At 41.4% G+C, this 11,350-nt stretch overlaps 1 protein-coding gene across 1 annotated transcript in view; it reads right to left on the bottom strand.

Annotated features, from left to right (window-relative positions):
- LOC139301266 (matrix metalloproteinase-17-like) overlaps positions 1-10,953 on the bottom strand; it is a 53,458-nt gene extending 42,505 nt beyond the window's left edge. Inside the window, exon 1 of the mRNA XM_070924610.1 lies at positions 10,816-10,953. Within this exon, the coding sequence (XP_070780711.1) occupies positions 10,816-10,953 (138 nt within the window). The remainder of the gene's footprint in view (positions 1-10,815) is intronic.
- Positions 10,954-11,350: the final 397 nt, after the last annotated feature.

The raw sequence follows: 11,350 nt of genomic DNA on the forward strand, positions 1-11,350 counted from the left end.
AAATGTCTCACATCAAGCAGTCCTCTGCTTCTTATGTTGCTCTTTGACGACGAGATTTCTCTCTCAACCGAATTTTATCAGAACATCCACGGGTGTCTGTGCAAAGATGCTATCATTATTCAAAGCAGTTGTAGCAGCTTCCCATTTTATATCACCAGCTTATTCAGAGAGAGAGAGACAGTTTACTTAAAGTATTACACTGGGATGATGTAGGATCCAAGGAATGAAAACGTCCTTAAGTGTGTTTGACTGAGGTGCTCCTGAAACCATTCCAATGGCATATCCTGAGAGTAAACACAATTTACTGAAGAAATGAAGGATTTAGTCTCATTTGTGCAAACAGATAAGATCAAATAGGGGGAAGGTAGGGGGATGGAGAGAGAGGGAAATTGGGGGCGACATGCGGCCTGAACGACAAGTTTAATTGAACAGAAAATTGAGGCTGGATTGCCAGGCGGTAAAAGAGTGAGAATTAATCCACGCCTAGAAATCATTCGTCTACTCTGATGTGTTTGCCTCAGCTTTCCTCTCGCTGCTTTAAACTAACATGACCTCTTTCACCTTCTTTATATGTTTCCATTCATGTGGGTATCCAGGGTTAACAGCTCAATTTTATAATTGTTTAAAATCCTTCAGTTTTAAAAAAGCAATGCCACAACGTTAGAAAGTCTCAAAGAATATTTTTTTCCCCTAGTGCCCGATTCATGTTTTCATTAACTGTCATATCTGGCCAATTAATATAAGTAAATATAAAAGTGGCCTGGGATTACTTTATTAGACTTGGTGTAGGGACATTCGCTGTTTTAAATTAAGATAAGTATGTATTCATTTAGATTAGCCATTTGCGTTAATCAGTAAAAAGAACAGAATTTCATACCAATGTTTTTGACCCTGCTATAGCCTGTAGACTGCTCACATTGGTTATCAACTAGATCGTTTTGGCAGAATTGGATTTGTGCTTCCCTCATTGATTTTCCATATTGCTTCAATTATTTATTGTAATTATGTCATGATTTTCAAGTAATTACCTCGCTAATGGATGATTATGACTTCATTCTGCTAAGTGAAATCAAGAGATAATCCATGAATTTGACTAACATGGAAAGGCAGTTTGTATGATGGTTGAAGAGTTGTCAATTAATGACTTTTATGCATGTTATAATTAGTCTGGCAATCAGACAAAACTGAATTCTATTAGAACGTTATGTGGAGTGTGTGGAGTTCATAGCTCATTGTTGTTTTCATCACATTTCTCTCTTCACTTTCTATTACCAGGAGCATTTGGAGCTGTCCTTTTCGTAAAGAGGACCTCTTTAACTGTAATGAGCAGTGAAAATTGATCATGAGAAATGTCTTTTTTGCAGCAGGAAATGCAACTTTTGGACGTAGGGAGCATAAAATCTGTCCGAATCCAGTTTAAGCCACTCCATTTAAAAATCTGGCTATTAAACTAAAAACAATGAGCCTTATGTTACTGAAGGGATCTACATCCACACCCTCACTTCCTTTTCATGCCTCAAATTATCCGGCCCAGTTTATATATTTAGCACTATTTGTGCATATATTATACAATATTTCCAGTGGATCCACAATGGACTTGGCACATGGCACTGCCTCTGCTTAACTGATAAATAACAAGTAGGCGTCAGAAAGAATACAGTACATATTAGCTCTTATGTCCCTTTACGAGTGGACACCAAAGAACAATTAATCACAGAATCATAGACACAGTAGAAGGAACGAACAGTTTTTATGCTTTGTAGTAAGTGTAAAGGAGAGTAAAAGAATAAAGGAAAATACTGGTGTCAGTCAGAGTTATAGTCTTTTTCTTCTGCTGCAAAATATCTCAACATTAAGTCTCAAATTTGTGCCTTAACATCTTTAGATCATCATATATTTAAAGAGATATTGTCATCTTAAAGATACAAGTTGTACAGTCCCACTACAAACAGGAAATTAGCTGCTGCTTTGGCCGACACGAGAACACAAGAAGTCATGGAAATTTGTTTGGTTTGAGTTTGGTTTCGTTCCACTGATTTTCATAGGGAGACTTTGCTTTCAATTCAGATGTGTTGTAATTTAACTATTTTCCTCAGATTGTATGCAGTGAACGTGAAAGACAGACAACAGAGAAAAGGGATGGCGTATAACACAAAGTCATCAGTTAGATTCCAGCCTGCTATGTTGCAAGCAGATGGCACACGCGCCACCCTGCTGAAACACTCAATCACTTCTCCTCAGGAAGTATTTTGCACTACTGCAGATACAATGTGCTTATAATGGGACACAAGTCTGACTTGTTGAAAGGATGCAGTACATTCTGACGGATGTGCTTATTCTGACACCCAGTTTCCATTCAGTTCGAGGTGTAAATGTCATTTCTGAGACACTTGGGGAGGAAAATCTGTCCTAATTTGCATGTTTGTGTGTGTAAGAGCGTGACAACGGGGATTAAGATGTGACTGTAAGTGAATCATCTAATCCCTGGTTTAGGAACAGCTGGTTGTACAGAAAGCTGAGGCTCAACTCTTGTCTGTTCCTGGAGGCAGCGAGGAGGAAGGTGGAGACACAGAGATGTTAAAAGAAAGAGGTAGAGAGACAGAAATGAGACGAAAATACAAAGAGGAAATGACAGAGAGAGAGAGAGAGAGAGAGAGAGAGAGAGGGTAGACAGAGAAAGAAACACAGAGAGGGAAGAGAAAGACGAAACAGACAATGCTCAGGGGAAAAAGCGATGCAGAAAGTGGAAAACAGAAAATGAGAAAGAGAAGAGAAGAAAGAGGTTGGACGGACAATGTGAAAGATGGAAGTGAAGGAGAAGAGAAAAGGAGGCACTGTGGCTCCATGCAGAAAAAAAGAAACCAGGTTATTGGGAGAAATGAGGTTGAAGCAGGACATTGTAGAACACGTTTCCATGCTCTGGAATAAGGTAGGGCCTCATTTATCAAGCTGGTGTAAGCACAGTTTTATGAGTAAACTGTGCATGCACACATTTCCACACCAAACCTTCTTGTGTGTTAGATAGCGCCTGTATTTCAAAACAACGCATATTGAACAATTTGAAAAAAAAAGTCTGTTAACACACTCAGTATTCTACAAATTAGAGTTATTTTATTTGATGGCCGTGGGTGCTGATACGTGAAAATTAAGTAAATGGGTTTTATTTCCATAAAAACTAAAACTAAAACAATGTTGGGGGGCGATGTAATTGGTGTATGCCGAATATAGTGTGACACCGGTAATGTGGACTACCACGGCAAGCCTAGCCATGGCCAGATTTGCTTCATCTGTGCCAGCAGCAACTTACCCACATTTTGAGCCAACAAGATTCATCAGTGGCATCCTTGTGCATATTCAAGTCCTATCAGTCCTGCATTTTTTAGGCATGGGTACTTTTCTGTTAGAAATGATGGCTATGCAGTGCACAGTAACTTAACCCTCTCTCATAGCAGGAGACGGAGTGTATGACCTCAAGTCACGACTCCTGTGGCAAATCCAACAAAGCCTTAAGTTGTGCGAAAGGCTGACACACACATACAACCCTGTAAATACTGTATGTGCACAAACATTCATTAAAGATTCATCTGCAAAATCATGAATCATCTCCAAATAGAAGCACAGATGAATGGATGGAGGTTTTTGTGACTGATTGAGGGAGTGAGGGATGTCATTAGGATAGGAAAGGATGGGAAAAAGAAAGAGGACGGCCAGAGATTTAAGATAAACAAACTGATGGAGCCAATTAGAACGTCCCACTGTAACTGAAGCTGAATTTAACAGGCATAAGTTTCAGTGGCTCCACTGAGGGGAAAAGCCCCCAAACCTTCTTTGAAGTTCTTCTCTCTGTGGGTAATGTGGCATGGCATCCAGCCAAAGCCAACAGACACAAGGATTGAATAAAGCTCGCCCTGTGTCCCCTGATGAGTGAGGATAAGGCTGTAGAGTTACACACAAATACATACGCAAACATACACACACACACGACAGATTTTAACTATCGCAGAGTCAAACATCAATTTGTTCGTTTAATGTCTCTGTGTGTTCAACCGTATGTGCCTCTGTGTATGTCAGGCTCTCTATTTGGGCACATTTTAGAAAGCACAAATGTTGTGCTTGTGCTTTATGCGACTGTAAATGTCAGTTCTTGAATGTCTTTCAAAATCTATGTTCTACGGGATATAAGCACAAAGCTGTAAAATTTGAAACCATTTTTTTATGTCCATCATAATGGTCTAAGAAGGATTATATTCACTCCAGTCACAGTTTAGGCAGGGTTTGAAGAGGGTTTTTCTTTTGCTCTTTATCATTGCATCATCTTTGAGAAATCTCAAACTGCATCACAGCGAAAGGTCATTCACCATTACATAATTGTTTTCTGTCAAAACCTCACTCAATCAGTTAATCAATAGCACACATGGATTTCAATCTCTGTGACCTTCAAGGATTTGGAAAATGTCAATCAAATCCACTTTACAGAAACCAGGGACAGTATACATCATAAAATGGTATATAATTCGGATACGTGTATGTTGACTTTTATAATAATCATCTGTAGCTCAGAAACAGCTTGAAAGCTTTTACAGCCATTTGAAGGTATTCCAGGTGGTATCCATCTTTGTAACTGCCTACAGTTCAAAGCTGTAGGAGGGAATACATACATTAGCATGTATTTATGGATGGTCCTTGTTTATGAAGCCCACACGAAAGCCAGGAAATAGTTGCCATGTGTCACTATAGTGATCCTGACAAAGAAGACAATGTGTAGCGCCGGCTGAGGAATGCTGGCAACTGGCATGTCCACAGTAAGCATGCAGAAATACACACACATACATGTGCACTTGCATGTGTGTGTGTTCATCTCCATATGTGTTTGACTCTATTTTTAAACTAAAACCTTGAAGAGCATGGCCCTGTTCTTAACATTAACCCAACTGCAAGATTAAGCACAGTCCAGACTGCAGCTCGCACAATCATGAGCAGCACTTGAAATTCAGCAGACTGTTAGCGACTCATTATATTCACTTGATAGGAAGTTGAGTATCAACGCCGGATTGAAAGAAAGTGGGCCTAATTGCCAGTGATAGTTGGATGGAGACGTAGCTTATCTCTGCCACCCACTCAATCTCTCTTGGTCCTCCTCCCTCCTCCTGTCTAATTCTCTTCATTTCACTTGGACCTTCAGAGGAATGGGATCATGAGTGGTCTTGAAGTTGACTCCTCAGATGATAAGCAATCCTCCTCCTCCATTCCCCTATCCTTTTTGTTTTTTCTTCCACCATCCGCTCCACTGATGTTAGAGAAACGGCAAATGCTAATGAGCGACAAACTATGAGATCACGAGTGTGGCAGTGACGCACACACGCACGCACAATCATGCAAACACATTTTATAGTGACACGCAAGATGAAACTGACATGCGCACACACAAAACCACATTTATTATAATTCTGCCAATTTCTGCAAGCAATTTCAGAGTAGCTTTGTTGTTGCTTTCGGGTTTTCTTGATCGTGCTATTAAAGCCGTCTATTGGCTGTTTGGTTGGCAGGCCTATAGATTATTTTAGGCTTCAGCATGCGAGCCAGCGCAACGCCAGAAACCACCATAATTACAAGATCTGGTAGGTCCTTTGAATAGCAGTGGCAACCGAAACCTTGATCTGGTCAAAGACAAGCAGGAGAGGCGGGGCTCCTTGGGTTAAAATAGAACTGTCCACATGGAGTTAATTTGAGGTTTTCTATATGGGGAGCCCTGGAGTGGGCCTGCTCAAGTAATGAAGTCAGTTCAAACCAATGGAAAACGACCATCGCGTGCAGCTCTGTTGTGGAAAACAGCACTCACTAGCCCACAATATTAAACCCATCACTACTGTAAAATCAAGCAAAGAAAGCCGGGGTAGAGCTGTACTGTGTTGTGACTACAAATGGACATTTAGATATCCACACTTTTATTTTGAAATGGAAAGCAAATAAACTGATAAGATGCAATCTAGAGTTCTTGAGTCACGGCAGTATTGTTCCACAAATCAATTCAATCATTGCATTATTACAAAAAGTAACACAGCAGAGAGAGAATTAATTAGTTTCTTTGTATATTACTCAGATTGCAGATGCAATACATAAACACATCTCCCAAGAGCACCAGGGGCCAGTTTCACAAAGATTAGGTTGGTCTGTAGTGTATTTTAAGGCAAAGCACAAAAGTTAGCCACCAGACGCTCATGCTAAGTCAGAACTATGACCCATATTTCATTTGCCTGAGGAAACTATCCTGAGCCTGACTGACAAGTTAGTTGAAGGACTGAGCTCTGCCACATCTCATCCTTGCTGCTGGTCTGCTCTGTGCTGACATTGTGTGCTACTGGAAGGTTTTTGTATTGTTACACTGAGTGTTCCCAGTAAAATGTCCTGAAAATGTTGAATTCCTCCAGAAAGAAAACACGTTGTGCCGGAATGAACAGAGCTGAGAAGTTTGATGTGGTTGCACGGTCAGCCATGTTTTTTAGTTTGGAAAAAAGAATATATAGCAAATTAGTCCTACTTAAGATGGTCAATAAGTAGACAGATTTGTGCAGTGGATGAATTTAGACATCTATCTGAAGTCTGACTATTAGTTAAGCCATAGTCAAAGTCTATCTTTGTGAAAGCGTCCGCAGGTCCGCCAGATTCAGTACCGCAGTAACAGATGGGGATTTAGCATTTTGATCAAAGACATGGCCAGAGATACATGCAGTGTTTACCTGCTACTTATATAATGTTCTGTTTAAACAGCAGGCTTTCCTGTCTATAATATCAACTTTAAGTCGTGAACTAACACAAGTGTCTCTGGTGGTGTAATTGACTAAAAACATAAAGCAGAAGTGTTGCAGCTGCCACACATCAGTCCCACACCGCCACACTGCAGTGGCAGCTAATAAAGTGTCAGGGCCCATAAGATCCTTGTTGAAATGGCCTCTAAGGATATTATAAACCCTGACAATCTCCTCAGAAACTTGCAACTCCCTGGAGAACTTTTACACTTAGCGAAGCTGCGATGACAGATTGGATAGGAGTGGATTGAAGGGCTGGTTGGTTTCCACAGTATCTCCCTCTGCTTGAGAAGCTGACAATGTGCTGTATATTACATGACGAACGGTCTCTTGTGCTCATCTCAGTCATCACACAATAATATATATTCTATCCTACTGTGTAGTCATCTCCCACTGAACGTAAAAAAAAGGTGTCCTTGCCCTGGATATAAGCCCCCTGATACAGTGCTACACACAGAAAGATCACACAGCTTGATGGAAGTGGGACAGCGGGGCTAAAAGTATCCCTGATAGTCCAGCATGACACTGCAATGAAAAGAAATACGCGTTAACTGGCATTTTGAGAGGTTTTACTTATCTGCAGTCAGGCCACAGCTGTTTCAGACAATGACTCGAAAATATCTTATAGGCATGACATCCAAAAGTAAAATATCTCCCTACATCATTAGAAAAAAATAGTCCCATTGTGTTTTCCTTTCTTGACCCTGCCTGGTCGATTACTTATTTCAGCCTCCATCGTACTTTTCCCCTTGACTCTTACTGCACCCTTTTTTCTCTTTGAGCCCCCTCTACCCCTGGGCCTCTGGATGTAATCAGAGGAACTATGATGTGCTGGTAAAAAGAAAGCCTCCTATCTGGATTGGAAGAAGAAAATTGAAGGAAGGAGACAGAGAGACTGAGAATATGATACTGGTGAAATGCACGCTCATGAAGGGCAAAGAGAGAGCTAATGAGGAGTGGTGGTGGTGGTGGTGCTGGTGCCGGGCAGGCGAGTTGCATGAGAACTCAGTATTATGAGGCCTATCAGGGGAGAGAGAGCGGTGGAAGTAGGTGGTGTCTACCAGCCTTTTTTTTTCTCTCTCTCTCTCTTATATTCAGCGGATGCAAGACCAGATGGTACTCTCATTGAAGAAATTATAAAGCAAAATGAGAATTAGAAGCAGACTGGCAGGGTGTGGCAGTCCCATCAGGCGTACGCTGCACACTCGTTTGGTTTGATTTCTTATGACACATAAAAAGTGACAGAAATTAAATTTTTCCACACTGAATGAGGTTAAATACCACACAGGCATTTTTCAAGGTCAGTTTGTAGAAGATTAAATAGTAATTGAAGATTTTTTTATCGGCAGCTGATCTGGTTGCCTCAAACTTATGACAGCTGTTAAAGCAAGTACAGTTCTGCCTCCGATGGCGAATGGTCCCCCGAGGAGCTCAGTCGTTCTGTACCAGCGCAGAAAACAGCCATCATGAGTAAAATGATATGATGAGCGGAAAACACACTGCAGATTACATTATAGCTGTTATGTAGCAGTTCCCCAAAATGCTGAAATTGCAAATTGGTGCTCTGCAGTGATATATTGGGCTAGATAACAACAAAACTAGGAGCTGGATGCCTCAGAGCTGTGCTTAAGTTTGTGGTTCAGTTAATTATGGGCACAGTGTACAGCAGTTGCAAAGAGAGACGGATACATTCAGCTCGACTAACAGCCAAGTGATGCAGCACAGTGGCTCCAAAGTGTAATGGGACTGGGGGAGCAGCAGGGCCGGGGATCAGGACACGGTTCTGTGGGTAGATGGTTGTTTTCGTGGACCAAGTCCCAAATGTATGGCCGTTATGAGCACAACCGGGCACAACTGAAAGGAGAGCCCACTCATACCCTAAACAACCAATTTCATCCACCTGCTCTCAGCAGCTGAGATCAATTTCATCAACGCAGGAGAAGTCTTATTTAAAAGTCAATCAGCCAGTCACAGGGGAGGAGCGTGTCTGTGGACGGGTGCCCATCTGTCCATCTGTCTGTCCAAGTCCCTTGGTCATCCCAAACCCCGTTCACACCAAACCAACAACCTGACGGAAATCTGCGTCTGCCTTTGTTGACAAGAGCAGTTATCACGCTCAGGTGTACGATGCCATGCGGCCCGAGGATTGCAAACAAGTCACTGTACAAAACACACTCACGCACTGTACGCTATGACTTTAGGCTGAGTCTAAGGTAGTAACTGAAACCATTAGACTATTAATTGATTAGTCGATCGACAGAACATTAATCAGAACTATTTTGATAATTAATCATTAATTCATCATTTGAGTAATTTTTCAAGCAAAAATGCCAAACATTTGCTGTTTTCCAGCTTTTCCAGGATGAGGATCTTCTGCTTTTTTTCAGTTTTCTATCATTGTAAAAGAAATATTATGGAGTTTTGGATTGTTGGTCGTAAAAACATCTGAAGACGTCACCCTGGGTTCTGAGAAACTGTGAAGGCCATTTTTTCGTTTTTTTCGTTAGATTTTATAGACAAAACAACTAGTCAAATCAATCAAGGAAAGAATCTGCAGATTAATCAATAATGAAAACAAGCATTAGTTGCAGCCCTACTTCTAACCACTGAATTCCACTCTTCTCGACTGTAAAGATGCTTAGATATGACTGGTAGGTTGGTGCTTTAACTTTACAGTACATGATGTTTAGATGACATCATCATCGTTAAAACAAGGAAAAATTTGCTTGAGAAGTGAAAGTAATTTAGGATAAACTCAGATAGCAAATCTGTAATTTTTCAATCTTAAACCTAGAAAATAAATCCTCTAAATTTAAACCTGCATTAAGCAATATTTAATATAAAAAAACGACTGTTTTTTTTGGGCTGCCAATCTCACTGAGAATACTGATTCGGCACTCTGCAGCTTTTAAGCTGCTTTCAGCTCATTGTTTTGGTTTGTAGATTCATAAAAAAAAACTTGTTTTGGAAGACTGATGCTCGGTGGCAAATTTGGAGATAAACTGCAAACAATTGACCAATGTATGTTGATATTAGAGCAATTAAAGCAAACAGTTAATTAGGACGTTGTTGTTAATTAGCAGATACTTTTTTAGTCTGCAGGTGCTCCAAATATAAAGCGGAAGTATGTTGATGAAAATATGAGATAATAGCTTGGAATTCATGGGAAGGGTTAGGGTGATGCTAATTACTTTAAAACTATCATAAAGCATCCATTCACAAAACGAATTAGGTGAATATTCATATAAGAGACTTATCATTTCCTCCATATTTTCACAATTACCATTTACTACTAAATTAAACTTCTAAAAACTACTACATTCACAGCTCACACCCTTTATATGCTAATATCTTGTCATTCAATAGTCAAAAATTGCCTGTTTTGTTTAATTGGTTCGGCGGGATCTGCTCCCTCCTCCACATCTCCATTTAAACAACCTCATTTCAAACCCAGTGATTGTTTAAACTCGGCATCAGATGGCATATCGGAGCAGTTCTTCAAGAGGCATGACTGAGGAAAGGAAATAGCCAATAACGTCTTATGGCTTGGTTTGTCACCGTGCGAAAAGTGAGCCCCCGTCTGCAATTCATCAGTGCAGGATATATACTATACAATGTCCGCATGCTGTGGAGGAGGTCGATATTCTGCCAAGGCAAATACATTTGCATTTATTTATTGCGAGCCATTACTGGGATCCTGATTCCTGCTTTGGAGAACAGGCTCCTATTTTATTTTTCCCATCACATCCAGCCTGCAACGCCAAGATGTCTCGTGCGCTGGACAGCTGCCAGATGTTAAAATTCAGATCAAGTATGGAGAGGACAGCATTTGCCTCCGACAAGTAGGTTAAACTGCCCTTTCAAAGACAGGGGTATGGTAGAGAAACACACCACTATAAGTCCAGTGGTGCTACCAAGTGGGAAAACTTCCAACCTCGCCATGTCCAAAAGTGGTAATAAGTAGTAAAACTCTTACCCCACCCCCGTGAAGAAAAGGTAGCAAACTTACCACCCCCGTGTCCAGCTGCTCGGTAGTCAGAGAAGGAGCCGCTCCAGTCACAGGTACAAACCACAATATCGGCACCAGCAGCAGCAGCATCTCCGGAGAAATATTCCTCATCCACTTGTGAAGAATCAGAGGAACCATGATGCCCTAAGACAGGCTGATCCTGCAGGGCTCAGACACCGACCCCGACAGCCGCATCCACGGGATAAATCACACGCCGACACTCCTGAAGAATTAGCCCGAACAAGTCTACCTCACTGTTGAGCGCAAACACATAAAACACATTCAACCCCAGAGGCGGCGAAGGACGTATGTACAAGTTTGTTCTCCACAAGCGGCACTTGTAACTATCACCTACGCGGTCAGAATCAGATGAGGGGGGGGGGGGGGGGGTTGTGTGTGCTCCTGTCCTATATCAAGTCCATCAGAGGTGATATCCCTGCAGCAAGAAGCGCGAGCTCCCCTCCTGACCGTGCAGTCTCGAGCGCAGGAAAATGAAAGCAGCTGCGTGCGGTTTGTCCCGAGCAGCAGCAGAGAC

The sequence above is a fragment of the Enoplosus armatus genome, chromosome 18 (genome assembly GCF_043641665.1).
Source record: "Enoplosus armatus isolate fEnoArm2 chromosome 18, fEnoArm2.hap1, whole genome shotgun sequence".
Classification (NCBI taxonomy): domain Eukaryota; kingdom Metazoa; phylum Chordata; class Actinopteri; order Centrarchiformes; family Enoplosidae; genus Enoplosus; species Enoplosus armatus.